This window comes from Telopea speciosissima, chromosome 7 (assembly GCF_018873765.1).
Source record: "Telopea speciosissima isolate NSW1024214 ecotype Mountain lineage chromosome 7, Tspe_v1, whole genome shotgun sequence".
Lineage (NCBI taxonomy): Eukaryota > Viridiplantae > Streptophyta > Magnoliopsida > Proteales > Proteaceae > Telopea > Telopea speciosissima.
The window spans coordinates 56788539-56809200 of record NC_057922.1 but is presented as its reverse complement, the minus strand read 5'-3'; the positions used below and the strand labels follow the sequence as shown (position 1 = coordinate 56809200).

General features: G+C 39.5%; 1 protein-coding gene across 2 annotated transcripts in view; it reads right to left on the bottom strand.

Moving 5' to 3' along the window:
- The window catches only part of LOC122668134, a 56616-nt gene extending 36381 nt beyond the window's left edge, over positions 1–20235 (bottom strand). Inside the window, exons 1-4 of one of the 2 annotated variants that reach the window (XM_043864713.1) lie at positions 20113–20235; positions 18280–19572; positions 8646–10002; positions 8080–8359 (exon numbers count right to left, since the gene is read on the bottom strand). In XM_043864713.1, coding sequence (XP_043720648.1) covers positions 8080–8359; positions 8646–10002; positions 18280–19510 — 2868 coding nt within the window. In that variant the 5' untranslated portion in view covers positions 19511–19572; positions 20113–20235. Of the gene's footprint in view, positions 1–8079; positions 8360–8645; positions 10003–18279; positions 19673–20112 lie in introns of those variants that run through there. The other variant, XM_043864714.1, reaches the window with a different exon arrangement.
- Positions 20236–20662: the final 427 nt, after the last annotated feature.

Sequence of the window (20662 nt, the reverse complement as noted above, 5' to 3'; positions counted from 1 at the left end):
CACTCGCCTAGGTGTCGCCTAGGCGACCAAGGTGCCCTCAAGTGTTATTTTTTATTTCCCCCCTTTTCTAACATTATTTACTATGCTACAATATTTTAGTATGGTACAATGAATACCTTATATCATCAAAAATCAACATTAAGCCTCCTCAAGTCATCAAAAATCAACATTAAGCCACATCAAGTCATAAAAAATCAACATTAATTCAAATCAAGTCTTCAAAAATCAATATTAAGCCACATAAAATCATCAACAATCAACATAGAACTAGAAGACAGTAAAACTGAAGAAGCAAGTTATTGCAAGTTTGAAACAATCAGACATACATTTGGTTTATATAGTTCTTAGAAAATATGATCATATCTATAAGTAATTAAATTGCTCTCGATTTAGAGAACTGTTCTTGTTCTCTAAGAAGTTTGACTAGTCAAATGATTTTATTTTTACATGAGACTTTGAGTATTAGGTAGAGCACAAAACCAGCTTTCCAACAAATCCAAAATTGCTTAAATCTGATTTATATTGAAGAAGTAAAGTTCCGGTCAAACCTTATTTGGTACGCGTGAATGTTGTCAAAATCGCTCTGAATGAAAATATTTTTTTAGACATCAAAACAAATGAATATTTTACCGCACTTTTGTTTTTTAGCAATGCTTTACCATATTAAGATTTATAGAAATTTTAGATTTGAGAAAAACCCCAACATTAGAAAGTTGAAATTTTCACCTGTTGTCGAAAATCCAGTTTTTGTTCTTGAACCGGGGGTTGACTTTTTATCCTTTTGGAATTTTATTTTTTAACTATTTTATTGGATTCAAATAGGGGGTATTTGCTTATTTATGAATAATATCTGAAGTAAATGAAATACCAAGTATTTCATTTACTTAAATGATATTTGGCATAAATAAGTGTCAGAACCGGGTTCGATACCAATAAAACCAGTACAAGGCCCCTTGCAATAAGGCGACTGTTGCCTAGACCCCTACAAAACCGCTTGGATGCCTAGGCGACACCTTGACAACTATGGTTTTGTGTTAGTCTTCCGTTGGCTTTTCGAGATAAGTTGTTACATATTGAGTTATCTATCACTTAGATGAAAGATTATTATGTTACTATCGTAAACGTTTCCGCACTCTCTTTTGATTTATATTATTATTATAATGTAAGTGTTTAGTTTTCGCACTCTGATGTATTTGTGATATGTATGATGAGTTGACTGTGAATTGGTAACTGCATTGAGATCCTGGTGGTGGTTTAGGATGATGGTAATCATCCTAGTTACATCAAAACCCTAGGGCGGGTTGGGGGTGTGACAGCTTGAGTTGGTATTGCTACAAGAATGAAGTTCTCTTCTCTCTGTGCTCACTGGCGTCTACAACTGCTATATATGTTCAAGTTGGTTCTGTTTTTAATATCTATTCTTGTTCTTCCAAGCTGGAGCATATATATCCACACACACACACACCGAGGGGGAGTGTTAAGGTTAATCACAAATAGGGGCAGTGTCTCAATCGTGTTTCATTGTTAGTGGAGAGTCAATGTTAAGGAAAGAGTGGGAGAAGTCTAAGTTGAGTCATAGTCTATGTTAAGTCTAAGTTGAGTCATAGTCTAAGTTAATCATTGTTGTTTACTTTAGTTAGTCTTTGGTTCTAATTAGCTTAGTACGTTTCCTACTAAGAGTTAGTTGTTTGATTCATACAAGGGAGAGGCTTGTCCACGATAGAGGCATTCCATTCCTATCGTGTTCACCCTCTCTCCTATTCTCCATCTCCATCGTTCTCTCCTCTTCTTCTTCACAGGTTCTGGCTGTTGAGAACAAGGCTTGTCACACTTTTGTGAGTTAGTACTTAGTACCACCGCCTGATGAATTTTACTGTCCCCCTACATAAAGAATACAAACCATAAGTGAGGTAGAAGAGCTTGAGCATAAGCACAGCTCTAGGCAATATTATGCTCTCGCAGTTCAGATTCAGACAGGCTTCAAGCAGTCAAATTTTTGTATACTGACTGCAAGCATACATGATACTTATTATATGAATATTGGAATTAGATCACTTTAACATTTCAAAATTCTTTTAAAAGAGCCAAAGCACAAAGACGTAAAAGAAGCCTTTACGATTTTGGGCATGTTACACAGATCACTATGACAATTGGGTGGGGTGCGTGGGAAGATGGCAGGGCCGGTGTATGTCGGTTAGTCCGGTAGAGTTAAGATTGCAACCAAACTTGAAAAAAAAGAAAGACAAACATATCATGTAATGACTAGCAAAGAAGTAATTAGGAAATAAATCTAAGATTCTTGGCAATTGAAACATCATTACAACAACAACAACATAGCCTCATACAAGGTTCTAAATCTCGGTTTCGACCAGCCAGAAACCGAGATTTGGTCGAAACCTGGGATTTTTTCCCAGCCAACTCGAATTGGTGGTTTCGAGGCCCACAAATGCTTTTTTTGATCTGGTTTTTTCATAGAGTCTATTTTTTACATTCTAAACACAATGCAAGAACTATTTTCACCCCAAAAAAAAAAAAAAAGACAAAACTCAAAATGATACTTTTGGGTATTGACCCAAGTTTACTAGTATATGCACAATGTACTAAGAATCATAATTGTAAAGGGGATGCTTTCCAACAAATCCAAGATTGCTTAAATCTGATTAATATTGAAGGAGTTATGTACCGGTCAAACTTAATTTGGTGTGCGCGAATGCTGTCAAAATTGCTCTGAATGAAAATATTTTTTTAAATATCAAAACAAATGAATATTTTACCGTACTATTGGTTTTTAGCAATGTTTTACCATATTAAGATTTATGTAATTTTTAGACTTGAGAAAAGCTGCAGCATTTAAAAGTTGAAAATTGCACCTACTGCCGAAAATCCAATTTTTGTTCTTGAGCTGAGGGTTGGCTTTTTATCCTTTTGGAATTTGATTTTTTAACTATTTTTATTGGATTCAAATACGGGGTATTTTCTTATTTATGAATACTATCTTAAGTACATGATATTTGGCATGGATAAGTGTATGTCCTGGTTTCAAGCCAAGTTTCCTCAAGTTTCGATGGGGATAAGTGAATTTATATAGGTGTTCAAGTCGAAACTTGTGAAATATGGGCTGTTTCGGTTGAAACCTGATCGAAACAGGTCGAGATGAGTTGAAACCAGGGATTTTTTGGAGTCGTTGGCCATCTCGTCTCGGTAGCTGGCGAAACCGAGATGTTTTTCCATGGCCTTATCCAAACAACAACATAGCCTTATCCCAACATCAACATAGCTATTGAAACATCATTGACAATTTATATCAGAATAATGTCTATCATAAGAAAGGTATATGTTAGAAGTGTATGTTGGAGGGTAAAAAGGGAAAGACCCCTCTCGGGATTAGCGTCAGACATTCTGGCGCTAATACTGAAAGGGTTTCCTCCTCCTCTCTTTTTGTTCCTTTTCTGCCCCTGTAATGATGTTATATATATATAAAGCTTTTTGGGTCTGGTCTAACTCAAGATAGAGAAACCAGCTTCTCCATCACTGTCTTCTCTTTTCCTTCTCTTCTCTTATTTTTCTTCTTCTTCTTCTTTCTCTTTTCTTATTTACATGGTATCAGAGCTCATCTGATCAAGAGGGGCTTGCTTCCATTTCTTTCTTTCTCTCGATTCATTTCTAGCACAATCGATTGAAGAAAGAGGGCTCTACTCAATCTCGGTTTGTAGTCTCAAGGGGTCTCCTCTGCTGGAAGGGGTTACCCCATTTCTGAAGTGTTGAAGTGTTTGGAAGGCTGCTCCAATGGTTTGAAGACATCGGTCAGACCTTCATCTCAGGTTTGATGTCTTTTGTATGGATTTGTAGGTGATTGGATCCATTTTTTTTTTCTTTTATTTGACCTGATTTCTGCTGCTGGAGTATTTCTAGCCTTGATATAGATTCTTAGATCGATTTTTATGGGACTGTTGTGATATGATATGAACTGTTAGCAAAGTATTCAACTCCTCATACATCCTCTTGAAATCAGCAAAGTGTTGGGTTAAGGGTCGACCCTTCCTATCAACTCGAAAAAACTCTTGGGAGAGTTCATAAATCATGGAGAGGTTGTTGTGTCCAGAGAATAAAACAGTCAGATAATCCCATAGATCTTTAACAGTGTCAATATGGGTCACAAGGTCTACAATATTACTATCTATAGAATTAACATCTGCCCCAAGATACGAGCATCAGCAACCTCCCAAGCATCATCATCCATGGTAGCAGGTTTCTTTCCAGTCAAGTGATGTTTCCCACCCCTTCTTGTGAGAACCAAGGTCACAATCTAGTGCCATTGCTGAAAATTCTGACTTCCTTCTAGCTTCTTAGAGGTCAGAAAATTTGGGGACGAGGATACAACCTCGGACACAACCTTTGTATCCTTCGATGTCTCACCCATAATTACCACCAAGAAAACCCCAAAGAAATAGTAACAGCCCACAAACAAGCACTGGAGATAAAGGCAGCAGATTAACCAAAGCACAAATGGGCACTAAAAAGCCACCGAAAAGAGTAGAGCAGATCAGCCAAACAGTACACAGCTTGGAAATATCAAGGACATAGACTCAGGCATTTAATCAAACAGTTCATAGCCCATACAACTCAAGAACATCCATAACAGTTCAAGATCAATGACTCAGGCATTCAATCAAACAGTTCATAGCCCATAACAGATTAACAGTCCATAAAACTTCAAAAACATCCATAACAATTACATAACATTTTTTCCTGATCCTTGTGTCTTTCAGGATTTGCGGACGAAGTGGACGATTGGTAGAAGCAGGGTCTCGAGAGGGCTCTATCTTCTTGAGGACACATCTTCAGTTGCCTGTTCGGGCACCGCTACCCCTCATCAGCTTCATTGTCGCCTTGGTCATCCGTCTTTATAAAGTTTGCAAAAATTGTTTCCTAGTTTGCGTTCTCTTTTAGTTTTAGATTGTGAGTCGAGTCAGTTTGGGAAACTCTACCGTGTGAGTTATCCCCCTCGTGTCAACAAACGGGCCTTACATCCCTTCTCTTTGGTTCACTCAGATGTATGAGGTCCTTGTCATGTGTCTTCCATAGTTATCAAGGCGTCACCTAGGCAACGCCACGGCGTCCAGGCTCCTTGGTCGCCTTGCCACCATGGAAGTGTCGCCTTCATTTTTTACGCTCTAAAACGCCATGGTCGCCTTCCCGCCTTGATGACTATGGTGTCTTCCAAGTTGGGTTTTACATATTTTGTTACTATTGTTGATGACTACTCTCGTGTGACTTGGGTGTACTTAATGAAAATTCGTTCTGAATTGTTCTCTATTTTTTCTTCATTTCATGCTGACATTAAGAATCAATTTGGCTCTTATATTAAGGTGTTACGTAGTGATAATGTACGGGAGTATTTTTCTACCCCTTTTTCTGATTTTATGACTGTTCGTGGGATCATTCATCAGTCCTCCTATTCTGACAAACCTCAACAAAATGGTGTGGCTGAACGGAAGAACCGTCATTTGCTGGAAGTGACTCGGTCCCTTCTCTTTGAAATGAAAGTAGACAAGTCTTTCTGGGCTGATGCAGTGTTAACTGCTTGTTATCTTATGAATTGGATGTCTTCTATCCTAGGTGGGGGCATTCCTCATGCTTTGCTCTTTCCTTCTGACTCTTTGTTCCCCTAACCACCACGGGTCTTTGGATGTGTTTGCTTTATTCGGGACCATACTCCTAGTTTGTCGAAGTTACATTCCAAGGCATTAAATGCATTTTTGTGGGATATTCTAGTGTTTAGAAGGGGTATCATTGTTATTCTCCTATTCTTCGCAAGTATTTTATTACTGCTGATGTTTCTTTCTTTGAGTCTCAAACTTATGTGCATGAGCCTGTTGAGGATTCTTCCTTGAATGAGGATCTTCCGCTTTGTGTTATTCAGCCTCCAGTGCAGCCTCTTATTGCTCCATCTCCTGTGCAACCTCGTGTTCGGCCTCCAATCATTCATGTTTATCATCATGAACCTTGTCCAAGGGAAGATGTTGCTGCCCCCATTGAAGCTCCGCCTGCTGCCACGTCTTTGCCATCTATGGATCCTACCCCTGCTCCTATCTTTTCTGATTTGGAACAGCCCATTGCACATCGAAAATGTACCCGTCAGTGTGTTAAACACCCAATTTCTTTTCATGTTTCTTATTCTGGTTTATCTTCTACCTTTCAAACCTGTCTGTCCACTGTTGCTTCTCATCCTATTCCTAAGAGTATTGCAGAGGCATTATCTATTTTTGGCTGGAGGACAGCTATGGAAGAAGAATTACAGGCTTTGGACCATAACCACCCTTGGGACCTTGTTCCACTGCCCCCTGGGAGGTCTGCCATTGGTTGTCGATGGGTCTATGTGGTAAAAGTTAATGTTGATGGATCTCTTACTCGCTTGGTGGCTAAAGGCTATGCACAGGTGTATGGTGTCGATTACTTGGATATTTTTTCTCCGGTTGCCAAGCTCACCTCTATTCGGGTCTTGATCTCTCTTGTCGCCTCTCATCGGTGGCCTTTGCATCAGCTCGATGTTAAGAATGCCTTCCTCCATGGAGATCTCCAAGAGAAGGTGTATATGGAGCAACCTCCAGGGTTTGTTGCTCAGGGGGAGTTTGGGTTAGTTTATAGATTGAAGAAATCCTTGTATGGTTTGAAACAGCCTCCAAGGACCTGGTATGTCCGTTTTACAAAAGTGGTTCTTGAGTTTGGTTTGTCACACTGCAATAGTGACCACTCTCTCTTCTATTGTCAAACAAGTACTGGAAGAATTTTTCTGATTGTTTATGTTGATGACATTGTGATTACTGGTGATGACTCTACAGAAATTGTTAGTTTGAAAAGTCATCTACAACAAAGATTTCAAACTAAAGATTTGGGAAAGTTGAATTATTTTCTAGGGGTTGAAGTGGCTCAATCCAAGAAGGGAATATCTCTCTCAGAACGGAAGTATACCCTTGACTTGCTTACGGAGACTGGGATGCTAAGGTATAAACCTCTTGATAACCCAATGGGTCCCAATATCAAGCTTGTTGCAAATGAGGGAGATCCCCTTGAATCCTTGATGATCCAGAAAGGTACAAAAGGTTTGTTGGAAAGCTGAATTGCTTGACATTCACTCGACCTGATATTTCATTTTCGGTCAGTGTTATAAGTCAATTCATGTCATCTCCAAGGACACCTCATTGGGATGTTGTCATTCGGATTTTAAGGTATCTCAAGAAGGCTCCTAGACGAGGATTGGTGTATAATAATCATGGCCATACACGAGTTGAGAGATTTTCTGATGCCCGATTGGGCTGAATCACCGATGGATCGGAGGTCAACTACAGGCTACTGTGTATTTGTTGGAGGGAACTTTGTCTCATGGAAGAGTAAGAAACAGAATATAGTGGCGAGATCAAGTGCAGAGTCAGACTACCGAGCTATGACCCATGCTACCTGTGAGCTGGTTTGGTTGAAGATGTTGTTGACTGAGGTAGGGTTTGAGAGCTCTACACCAATACAATTGTGGTGTGACAACCAGGCAGCGATACATATAGCCTCAAACCCCGTATTCATGAGAGAACTAAACATATTGAGGTGGACGGTCACTTTGTGAGAAAAAAACTCCAATAGGGAGTAATCTCTACAAAGTATGTCAAGACTGGAGAACACCTTGCTTATATTTTCACTAAGTCTCTAGTAAGTGGGAGGGTTGACTATATTTGTAAAAAGCTGGGCATGATTGATAAATATGCTCCAGCTTGAGGGGGAGTGTTAGAAGTGTATGTTGGAGGGTAAAAAGGGAAAGACCCATCTCGGGATTAGCGTTAGACATTTTGGCGCTAATACTGAGAGGGCTTCCTCCTCCTCTCTTTTTGTTCCTTTTCTGCCCCTGTAATGATGTTATATATATATAAAGCTTTTGGGTCTGGTCTCTCTCAAGATAGAGAAACCAGCTTCTCCCTCACTCTCTTCTCTTTTTCTTCTTCTTCTTCTTTCTCTTCTCTTATTTACGGTATAAAATCAAGGTAAAACAGCATTTAAATAAAAATAAAGTCCAGAAGAATTCTCACTTACTCGATAATAGAAGTAATCATACAAGCGTAGGATATGGTACTTGTCAGCAGGATCATGCTTATTGACAAACTTAAGAAGCTTTATTTCATCAAGGCTCTGATCAAAAAAGTCTTTGTTGTTCTTAATAATTTTCACACAGACATCCATGCCTGTGTGCAAATCATGTGCTTGAATGGCTTTACTGAATGCAGCTGAACCAAGATATTCCGTAACATGATACCGCCCAGCAATCACAGAGTTTAGAACAACATGGAAATTTTTATCCTCCTCAAAGCCAGTTCTGAGGGAAAAAAACAAAAGAAATTCAGAAAAAAAGTCAGATAGAACTAAACATAAATAAAAGAGAAATGGTGAGCCCTCTTCTGCTAAGGGATCCAGCAGCGAATGAAAACTACAGAACAGAAGCTCTTAATCAGAGAAAGGATACAGGTAGAACAGGCCATATAGAATAAATCAAATAAAGAAACAGAAGAGAATTAGAAAACATCAACTATAAAGGGCTTACAATTTTTATACTTGAAACAAATCTATAAAAGTTCCATTAGAATCAGAGAGGAAAAACTTGCCTGTTTTTCCTATGAACAATCTTGAGGTTAAAAGTTTCGAATTCTTCCTCCTGTGCCTTAATCTGTCTCACTTGCTCCTGTACAGCTGCTGCCTCTTCGTCCTCTAATGTGGTCCCTGGATCTTCTTCTCTTACATCACTAGCTTTGTCATCTTCACCTTTTTTAATATGTTCTCTTTCTGCAGACCCACAGTTTGAGACTGTTGAAGCAGTAGAATTGCTGATATTAGCATTGTTTTCTTCCCTAGAACTCTTGACAGGTGATGAATCACTGCTCCTCCGCTTCCATGTGGCAAGCATGTCATCAGTCCCCATCAAATCATTGCCATAATCATCAACTTCATCACCAGTCATAGCCTTTTCCTTTCCTGAAAATAAAGATTTACTAGAGTTAGCCTGCATCGACTCTCCACCTCTTGGAGGTGGAAAAGAAAAGCCAACATCACCATAATTTTTGGTCACGGCACAGGTAGCCTTGTCATTCCTCATAATGAATTTATCAGAACCCTGCTTAATTGCCCTCCTCTTATCCCTGTTAGATCTATCAAAATATCTCTTATCTGTGTCATGTTGCAAATGTCTGGACGCACCAATACCAACATCATGATCTTGGAAGTAGTCCAAATCTCCTTCACTGCTTCCTCCAACCAAGCTTTCCCGTACTTCACTGCCTATATCAGCAGCATCACTGTTGATCCCCACACCAATTGATCTAACAGAACCATGCTGGTCATCATCCATACAAAGATCATCAGGTCGAGGCCTTTCACACTCATTGAGAACTCTCCCATTGCCTAACATGATGAGATCATTTGTCTGTGTAACAAAACCCTGCCAAACAGGCTCTGCACGCATCAAGTTTAGTTCCTCTTCATCCATCAATTGCCCATCATATTGAGCTATTAAATCATTTTCATCATTCCTTCCATACATTTCGGTCATTGAAAGCCCTATAGGATCATCTGTTGCAACAACTTGTTCAATATTTTTTCCCTGAAAATACTGCTCACCAGAGAAGTAGGAGTCTTCCTCAGCAAAAGATTGGTCATCATCCTCATCTTTTGTTTGACCTCTTTCCTGCTGGTCTGGAACACTCCCATGCACCATTCCTTTTTCATTGTCACTTGGGTAGTCAATTTCATGAGCCAGAAACCAGGTTTCATCTTCAATTGGTTGTCTCATGTATCCCACATCATCATCATCATCATACTCATCAGAGTCCCAATACTCATTTGGATAGTCAACTGACTCGCTCAAGCCATCACCAATGGTAGCAAAACCAGAAACTAAATCAGAATTATCCTCAGTAATGCCCTGACTTACAGAGAGCCAACTACTTCCAAGAGTCCTCTTTCCACCTGTTATCATCATTCCCAAGATTAGAGCTTAATGTCACAAGTTTAGAAATATCTATAATGAAGTCAACAAAAACATGCATATTTAGTACAATAAAAAAGACAACAGCAAGGGTGCATTTGCGCCACAGTTTTCAAAATAAAAAATAAAGAAAGAAAAAGAGGACAAGTCCCACCACCAGACACCAGAATTTAGCCTGAAAAAGCAGTCCAGCAGAACTCTATTTGGGTAAACAAAAAGTATTGACTTTAAATAAAGTTGAATGATAAAAGAGGAACAACATCTGGTCTAAAAAAGCAGAAAAGAACACCATCTGATCTAGTCATACATATCAGGAGGAAGGAGAAATCAGCTCCTGTTAAACCGCAAGGTAGAGGGGACCCACAAGACCACTTGACCTGATTTTCTGGTCCAACAGAGATTGGATCCTAAAGTTCCAGATTTTGTGCCAAGCCCCCAAGTTTCAGTTCTCATTTTCCTAATTTTTCTGCTGCTGTTTTTCTATCTAATTTGTTACATCCAAATCACTTGTCTCTCCTAGTATTGCACAACTGTTTCACTGCTATATCTCCTTTATCTGTCCATATATCCAGTAGACCTTCAATTTCATAAATCCTATTCGTGTTAGGGTTTAGAGATTTTTATTAGATATATTTTTATTTTCCAGATTTTCTGCTATAATTGCCAAGGCATCACCTAGGTGTCCAGGCCCATTTCAAAGTCCAAGGCATATTGTCGCCTCATTGGATGCAGTAAAGGTGACCCCGTCTTGGTCACCTGAGCATCGCCTTGGACACCTTGCCTGCCTCGTGACCTGTGCGCGGATGACTTATTGTATCTTGTGCTTTTTAATTTTTTATATTGATTCTGTTTTCAACCCTCTTATTGGTTTGTGCCAAAGATTGTGAAGCATTCCGATACTTTTTTTTGGGGGGTTAAGTATTTCGATACATGGAATCATGTATAATTTTGTTTGTTAATTATATGCTATTATACTCTTAGTTTATTGCTTTGTTTCTGACAAATATGCTTATATTATATCCTATGTTTTGTTCATTATATGTCGGTTTTCTCATATTAGGTCATTACTAGCATAATTATATCATGTTGCATTGGTATGGCTTCTAGGTTGGTTCTTGATGTAGCATACATAAATGCATGTATAGGGCACCTAGGCGCTCCTCCACCACCTTGGGTCGCTTTGACAACTATGTTTTCTGAATCTTCCTCTATAAACATTACCACACGCTATTAACTTTCCTCAATCTACCCCATCAATTTCATTACCCCCAACTCTAAGACAACCTAACAAAAACACTAGTCTCGGGGCAGGAAAGAACCCCTATCCACAAACCACCAACAAGCTCACCAGCTACCATATTTCAGCTTCTATTTTCGTCCTTTTCAACCCTATTACCCTAGGTTGAAATTCCATCTAAAATACTAGACACCAACATAGATTTTGGGGGGAAAAAAGCCTATTGTTAGCAGAATTACGAAATAACATAAAGAAAAGAAGAAAGGACAACAGCATAATAAACAAGAAACAAAAGAAAGAAAAAGGGAAGACGTGAGAAGGAATCCTCTCAGGGGTTTCACATATTAGGCAGATAGCTAAAACTATTTAAATTCAGTCCAACAACTTGGGCATAGAAAATTCAGTCCAACATCAAGTTGATATGGAAGATTTCTTCTAGAAAGAAAAGTATTTGGGTGGATTGGATTTTGTAAACAGCATTGGAATGAATGCTTGAGTGATATAAATCGATCACCCAAGCCCCTTTATTTATAGTAACTTGAAGTAAACTGATCAAAGTACAAATAGGAATAATAACACCTCAGTCCTAGTCCTACTAGGAATTCCTAATACAACTAGGAATGCCAGAATAGGACTCAGCTGAGGATAAAACACTAAAAATAAAAGAAAAGAAAAGAATCCAATCTGACTAGTACTACTCCTAACATGACTAGGACTAATCCTAATCAGCTAGGACTAGTAGGACTAATCCCAATCAAACTAGGACTGCTTACCCCAATCGGTAAGCAGCCTATTTCAACAGATTTATTCTTGGTTTCTTTGATCGGATTCCATTTGGACAGTCTCTATCTCTTCTGATGCTTCCTGGGTCTGGCACAAAATCCTTGCTTCTCACCCTACTGTCCTTGGATCTATTCACTCTCGCATTGGCAATAGGAACTCCACTTCCCTATGGCTGGATCATTGGCACCCTATGGGAATTCTTCTTCATCAAGTTAGCCCTAGAACTATTTCTGGCTCTGGGCTGCCTCGAGATGCATTGGTGGCTCATATTATTGATCCTTATGGCTGGGCTCCCCCAGAAACTTCTAATCCTGTGCTTATTAATATCTAGTTTACAATTCCAGAGGCCCCCATCATAGGGATGATTGTGTTAACTGGTTGCCAAACTCTTCGGGTTCTTTTAGCTCCAAAGCTGCTTGGGATCTCATTTGGACTCGTCATCCTCTTGTCCCTTGGAGAAAACTAGTTTGGTTCAAGCACCATATTCCCCGATGCTGCTATACGGTCTGGAGAGTCTTCTCCAACTACCTTCCAACGCAATCCTTTCTTCGACATCGGCACATATCTGTCCCACCAAATTGTGGTCTTTGTTGGAATGCAATCGAGGACTCCAATCACCTGTTCTTTGCTTGCCCTTTCTCCTATGCCATCTGGAAAGGCATCCTTACTAAATGCTGGCCAAGAAATCGTCGGATTCTTCCTTTTGACAAAGAATGGCTTTGGGTTGACATGACTTTTGGAGGTTCTTCCCTCTGTGATTGGAAAGCTGGCTTTTTGTGCTGTCATCAATCCTATTTGGATGGAGCGAAATTTACGGAGATGGACCACCAAATCTAGATCTCTCCAACAAATTTGGGATTCCATCTCCATTGAAATTCAAACCAAACTTAATTCACTTGCTCCCTCTATTTGTAATGACACCCCAAGGAACAGGCTCATTGTTGTCTCCTGGGCATGGCACAAAATTTCGCGAAATTTCGCCAATATATCGGTGAATTTCAAAAAAATTAGTAGTGTCGAGACGAAATGTGAAAATGAAACAAAAAAAGTACATATTTCGACGATATTTCGGAACATTTCGGTATGTCACCGAAATATCGCCGAAATATGGTATATGCCACTTAAAGGGTCACGTGACCCATGCTATAAATACCATATCTCGCAAGTCTCAGTCGAAATTTCGACCAAGACCTGCAAAGACCTCCATAACTCTATTTTGCTTCTGTTTTTGCTTTCTTCCACTCTTCCAACTTGGACCCAAGCATTGTTCTTCTTCATTTTCGACGGATTGTCGCCGGGAACACGTCGGAGCTTCATCCAAGCTCATCCTCCAAGGATTTTTCACTTCTTATGAGTTTTAATTAGTTTGTTTAAATTTCTTTTATGTCTTTGACTGTCTAATCAATGTGTATTTAACTATTTATACATTAGGGTCAGCGACCGTATATTGTCAATCAAGGGTGCAAGCCCAAAACACCACTTTGAATTCATTTTTTTGCAAATTTAAATGTGTTTATTTAGCTTAAATAAGGGTGTCCATGAAATATCAGGCCTAGATATGGCCAAAAACCCACTGAGATGGACTGCCGAAATATTGCAGAAAAAATGCAATATTTCGGCAAAATTTCGACATATTTCGGATATCTCGGTAGGCCCGAGATACCGATATATCGCGAAATTTTATACCTTGCTCCTAGGGTCTTCCCTCTATCTCTCTTCAAGCCTCGGGCTCCCCTGTTTGAGTCTTTGGCTGTTGGTTTTTATTTTCTCCCTCCCATTTGAGGGTTGTTGTTTTTTTCTCTTTCCTCTTTGGTAATGAATTTATTATTCACCCAAAAAAAAAACACTTGTGCACAGCAGGGGTACAAGACTAATCCAAAGTTCCAAACAAGAATAGGATTGTCCCAGCTGTAATCCAACAAATTAAAATAATAATAAAAATTTTAAAACAACAATAAACCATCAAACTGACACTGACGGGCACAGAAACAGTAACAGGATTTAAAAACAAAAAAGAGAGAAAAGCAAGCAGTGCTATTCCCACACCCTCAACCCCCCCCCCCCCAATGAGTTGCCTTAAAACAATCAATTATGTTAGTGGGCCCACTGGATGGCTGGTCCTTGTTAGGGCCAAAGCCAAGTATGCTTTGCTCTCAACAAAGTTGTGCCTTTTTTACAAATGGACAAGCTAGCTCATAGATGCTTCATCAATGCTTGCCTTAGGAAGACTCCGACGTGTTAAGTTGCATAGAGAACAACAGATTCCTAAACATTGACATCTTCCAAAGTAAGAACAAACCACTACCTTCAACTTCACATCAAGAAAGTCTTCTGTTCGCATCAAGCTGATCTTCCACTCACTAGGATCAAACCTATCAGTCCGTATATCCAGAATGCTGGACTATGTGGTCATAACCAAGGGTGAGCTACTAGAATGCAACACAAATTACACGTAGGAACTTTAATACTTTCCTCCATTGAAAAGAAAAGATGGACATATTGCCAATTTTTAATTTACCATAATTGAACCAACAACCTTCCAAAGGAAGGGATGAGGTCTCTGTCAATTAGTCATGGATTCTTAGAGCATAATAGCCCCATTATTCGTAGCTTCTTCAAACACAACATTAGGACTTTAACCATCATCTCGCCAAGCTGCAACCCTGTCCTCAACAACAAATATGAGTCTGAATTCTGAAATGCATCATCTCATGGCCACTTTCCACCAGTGTCAGCTTAGACACGAAAAGGGCTTAGGAGAGACTAAAAAACTCAGCATAACGCCGCAGCCTCTTTCATTATCTTCTTCTAGCCTAAATGTAACCACGTCAACCTCCATTGTTTCTTCTTTATCCTTCTTTGGTACCTTATGCATATGCAACATGTCGATTAGGGTTCTGATTAGAAATAACCATATGCATCAATTTTGGAGTATTGAATCGCAAACTGAGCATTATAGCTGTAAGTCTGTAACCCATGATTAATTGCAAACAAACATGCTCAGCAGGCTGGTCATGGTGCAGTCCATATGCTGGTCTGTGGTACCTTGGAAACTTTCCAAGAGAAAAATCAGCTTACAGTTTCTTCCAGAGGTCCTTTGCTTCAGTTTTTCTTCAATCAGGAGGGAAATTTGGAAAGAATCATGAAGAACCATAACAGAACAGCAGACAGTTCATCCTGACTCTGTAGTTTAAAACAAAGAAAGCTGAATTGCTGTATCCCTTCTGAATCTACAATGGTGTTGAATTATGTACACCAGACTACCATGGGGGTATTCTGGTGATTTTACAGTTGTATTTTTACTTCTTTGTACCTCCTAGTTAAGTCGGCTTTACTAGGGGTATTTTGGTCATTAGCATGTAATCTCTAATATTTTAAATACAATGCTTGTTTGATCATATTGATCACTCAAGCAATTATTCTCTAATTCAGATCTGCTAACATGGTATCAGAGCAGGCAGGGGTCACGGTATCGAGTCCCCCTGGGACCGGGCAGGTGTTGAAATTATTTATCCACCCATTTCTCCCTTTAGATAGTTTGCCGTGTTAGAGCTCTTGTATGATATATATATTGTTTCCTCTAAAGGTCGGCCTTTTAGAGGAAGCGATTCCAACATAGTATCAGAGCTACAAAAGGCTTCACTTAGACATATGGGATTGACTACCAGGAGACCTTTGCTCCTGTTGCAAAGTTGAATACAGTTCGGGGTTTACCATCTTGTGCAATCAATCTTGGATGGGATCTACAACAGCTGGATGTGAAGCATGCCTTCCTTAATGGAGAATTTGGTGAGGAGGTGTACATGGATATTCCACCAGGGTTTTCTTGTGACAGTAATCAAGGTAAAGTGTGCAAATTGAAGCGAACCCTTTATGGGCTGAAGCAGTCACCTCGAGCATGGTTTGGTAGGTTTCACAAGGCCATGGTTTCTGTGGGTTATAAGCAGAGTAATGCTGATCACACTCTCTTTATAAAGAGGGCTGGAAAAAAACTCATTGTTCTTATAATCTATGTGGATGACATTGTGGTTACTGACAACGATGGTGATGAGATCAGCCGGTAGAAGAAGTTTCTAGGGCAAGAGTTTGAGATTAAAGATCTAGGGAAGCTACGGTACTTTCTTGGGATTGAGGTTGCCAGATCTTCTAAAGGCAACTTTCTCTCCCAGAGGAAGTATGTCCTAGACTTGTTGGCTGAAACTGGTTTGTTAGGGTGTCACCCTTCAGATACTCCTATGAAGGCTACTGTCCGTCTCAAAGAAAAGGAGGGTGAACCTGTTGATAATGGCCAATACCAAAGACTAGTGGGGAAGCTGATTTATCTCTCACACACACATCTAGACATTGTTGTTGCTATAAGTACTATGAGTTAGTTCATGCAAGACCCCTATTCTTCTCATATGGAGGCTGTTCTTCGGAGTCTTCACTACTTGAAGTTAACTCCTAGAAAAGGCATTCTTCTGTCTCCTCATGGTCACCTACGGGTAGAGATATATACCGATGCTAACTGGGTTGGTTCTGCAGATCAGAAGTCTATCTCTGGGTATTGTTCTTTTGTAGGAGGCAATCTTGTCACTTGGCGTAGCAAGAAGCAGAATGTGGTGGCTCGTTCTAGTGCTGAAGCAGAGTTTCGTGCTATGGCACAGGGCATTTGTGAGTTACTTTGGCTGAAAGGCTTGCTACAAGACCTTGGTGTTCTTGTTCATCTTCCTATGATGTTGTACTATGACAATAAAGCTGCAATCAGCATTGCACACAATCCGGTACAGCATGATCGCACCAAGCATGTAGAAGTGGACAGGCATTTCATTAGGGATAAGTTGGAAGAAGGATTGATTTGTGTTCCCTTTGTGATGTCTACTGATCAGGTTGTTGATATTTTCACCAAGAGATTGTCTGGGAAATTGTTCCATCCTAATCTAGTCAAGTTGGGCATGATTGACATATTTGCTCCAACTTGAGGGGGAGTGTTGAATTATGTACACTAGAATACCGTGGGGGTATTCTAGTCATTTTATAGTTGTATTTTTTACTTCTTTGTACCTCCTAGTTAAGTCAGCTATACTAGGGGTATTTTGGTCATTAGTATGTAATCTCTAATATTATAAATACAATGCTTGTTTGATCATATTGATCACTCAAGCAATTATTCTCTAATTGAATGGACTTCTGTGAGAATACACAGATAGATCCAGTAACTCCATGTTACTCTCTTATGAACCTCTTCAATAACAAACCTTATATCTTCTACACCCGGAGAGGGGGTTGCTGCAGATTGTGCTGCACCATTTAGGCAAAACCATTCTAAATGTATAACAATTACAATTCTGAGGCTTCTGGTTGAATATATTAGCAAATCCTGGACTTCAGGTTGAATATATCAGCTTCTCTTGTTTGATGTTTCCATGGATAACCTGCCTCTGATGGGATGAGAACTTCAACAGAATGGAAATTCTGACAGGTCAATTGACCATATTTTCAGCAAATGCAAACCAAGTCACTTGTGGAATGACAAATTTGGATTGTACATCTTAACAGGATCCATCTTCCATAAAATAAACTTCTACCACATTCAGTTATTGGTTCTTTTTGGATAAGGCAGGTATTCAAAATCCACAAATAGTGATTTTTCTTTGATGTAAAAAAATATATATATATTTGAGGGGAGGGTTGCATTTGCCTTTTATGATTCTCAAACTGAAAGCTCTATCTTTCAGCCCCCTACCTCTGCTAAAAAAAGTTATGATACCCTTATGTCTCAGTCAATCTCACCATTCCCCATTGGATTCCCCCCCCCCCCCCAACAACAAAGAGTAAATTTTAAAAAAAAAATTTATCCCATGAAAATTTAATCTCAAACCTACACACAAAAAGTTATTCTCCATAAGGATTACAGACGATCTTATGAACACACAAGCTCCTGTCAAAAAAAAAATCACTTTTGAAATAGTTCATGACAAAAGAATTACAAGAATACTTGGGTAAAGAATCCTGGGAATATGAAATGTATGAAAAAATCAAAACACCATAAAACATGGAGAGTAATAAGTAAAGACTACACATATCAAGAATACCAAAAAGTGGAAGGATAAGGCCTTAGGAACAATTATTCTGAAACAAGTCATTCACAAAGGACTGAAGGACCAGATTAAAGAACTGCCAGTATGTTTGCACAATTAAAAGCTGGCAGTTAACACAACTGCGAATAGTGATCCAAAAGGAAAAGTTCAAAGTGAACCTGCAGAATGTATTTCTTGTCCAACTGGAACATCCAAAAATGATCCTATCAAGAAAGGGTTATCCATGTTGTTGAGCTTTGCTCCATGTCCATGGGGATCAAACTTTTCCTCCCAGTGAATGTTTACCGGTTTGTCCTCTGACTTTAGTTTAACAGGTGGCAACCTTGGCAACTCTTCCTTGTGATTCTCAGAAACAAGTGGTAAATCTAAGCTATAGACATTCTTCTGCTCTAAAATTCCCGGAGACTTCCCAAAAAATATAACTCGCCCAACGTCATCCACCTGCTCCTTCATGGCTGCCTTGATATCACTAGTCTCTAATTTCCTCGTTCCTTCTTTTCTATTGTCACCAGAAGCAAGAGCACTATCATAACTAGTCGATGCATCACCTCTGGAGAATGGGAAAACAGTCTTGACAGAGCACTCAATCCATGGATCTGAAGATGACGGTGTGGGTTCCTCATTTTCCAACCACAGGCTGTCCACTAAGCCATCCTTAGACTTAGAGGATGTAGAATTTGGTCCACATTGCTGACCAAGTTCTTTGCGGTCACTTGTCTGACTCCTGTCAAATTTCAGTTCAAAACTGGATTTACTTGCACTAGCACCTCCAAGCCATGGTGTTCTCTGTTCCCCAGACAAACCCAACTCTGCAGCATGACTTTCTCTAGATTTTATCACACCGATAACCTTCTTCCCCTTATCAGAAGCCTGAAAGAGATGCTTTGATTGTTCGGATATTTGAAGCTCTGAAAAGTTAGTAGAAATAATACCACCATCCTTCTGTGGTGCATCTAGAGGACCATTACTGGGATTAAATTTCCAAGGGAGCAGATCTGGTGAGTTGTCCGCAGAACCTTGAGCAAAAGAGAAGCTCTTCTCAGTCGTTCCAGTTGATTCAGTAAGCATGTTTCTTCCCCCAACAGAAGAGGTAGTTCTCCATTTACTATCAGAACCATTTGTACTGGTTCCACACTCAATCTCTTTTACAATAAGTTCCTTTGAAACTTCGCCACTACTCTGAGGACCTGATCCCAGGTGGGTTACCTCTGGTTTGTCCTCCTCCTCTTCTTTCAACTGATTACCCAACTCGTTTACTTCCATGATAAGTTTCTGAAGTGATCCATTCAAATCCAGACGGTTACTGAGCTCACCGCGCAAAGCCGCCTCAGCCCTTGAGAATCGATTTCTCCGGAGGAAATCCAAAATAGCCTCTACAGGGTCAGCCATTACCAACACCACTATCAAGAACCAACCTACAAACGTATACTAAAATGAAGAGTTCGTGACACCTGCAGAAACCAATGCAAATGTACAAAACATAAATCAAAATTGAAGAAAAAATAGAAAGAAACGCTCTACTCTGGCCGTTATTAAAACACTCGAACAATACGAAACAACCCAAATCCACATTCTTGAGTTCAAGTGGCTCCGAAAACAAACAGATGAAAGACAAACTCAATTTTATCGATACTGGCAATTTTGTAATTTGCTCACGGAGACAAGAAGTAAAACCCTGTAAAAAACAGTATCCAGTTGAAAACCCTCGCCTGAGAACCCAAATCCCATTTCAGAAACCCTAGGGAGATTCTCACAACAAAAGCCAAAAAATAACAATACGGAAATGCAAAGATCCGCAGCTCCAACAAAAACCCTAGAGACCTTGGGAAGCTGTCAGAAGGGGAGAATAAGAGCCCCCTCCTCTCCCCTTACACCATAAATCCCACCTTTGTTGGTTTACATAGAACAAAGTTTTATGTGTCAAAGAACAACAAACGACTGCTTTTAAAAGTGGGGGAGAATTTTAAAGAGACGTTATGGGAGGGACTTACAGATCGAAAGAGACGTTCAATTACAGAAGAGACGAAGAACCTATAAGAGCTTTTCGTGGGTTTTCAATGTAGAAAGAGAGGATTGGATGCCATCGTCTCTGGAATCCAGAGTCTGGATTCCATCGCCATAAAAAACCAGACACAACAGTAACAATAACGAGAAAATAAAATACCACCAGAGCATTCGTTTTGGGTTTTTTTGTTTTTTTTTTTTTGGATATTTTTGAATTTAAGTTTGAATTTCTCAAAGCATCAGAGAGAAAAAAAGATTATACTGAAGTTAATAATTAAATGTTAAAAATAATTGAAAGCTCATGCTGGGGCCCTCTCTCTCTTTGCATAACTATGGTCCGGTTAACTTGTCCGAAATGGCCTTAGGTTTAGATGTTTTCATTATTTTTCTTCTTTCTGTAACATTTATAGGCGAGGAAAAGTAATAAAGAGGAAATTTGAATTATTGAGGATAAATTATATTACAAGAAATTAGGCCCAAATAGGGGTGTCAATGGGTCCTGGCTGGGCCGGGCCTGCCCTAAACCCTAATCCAATC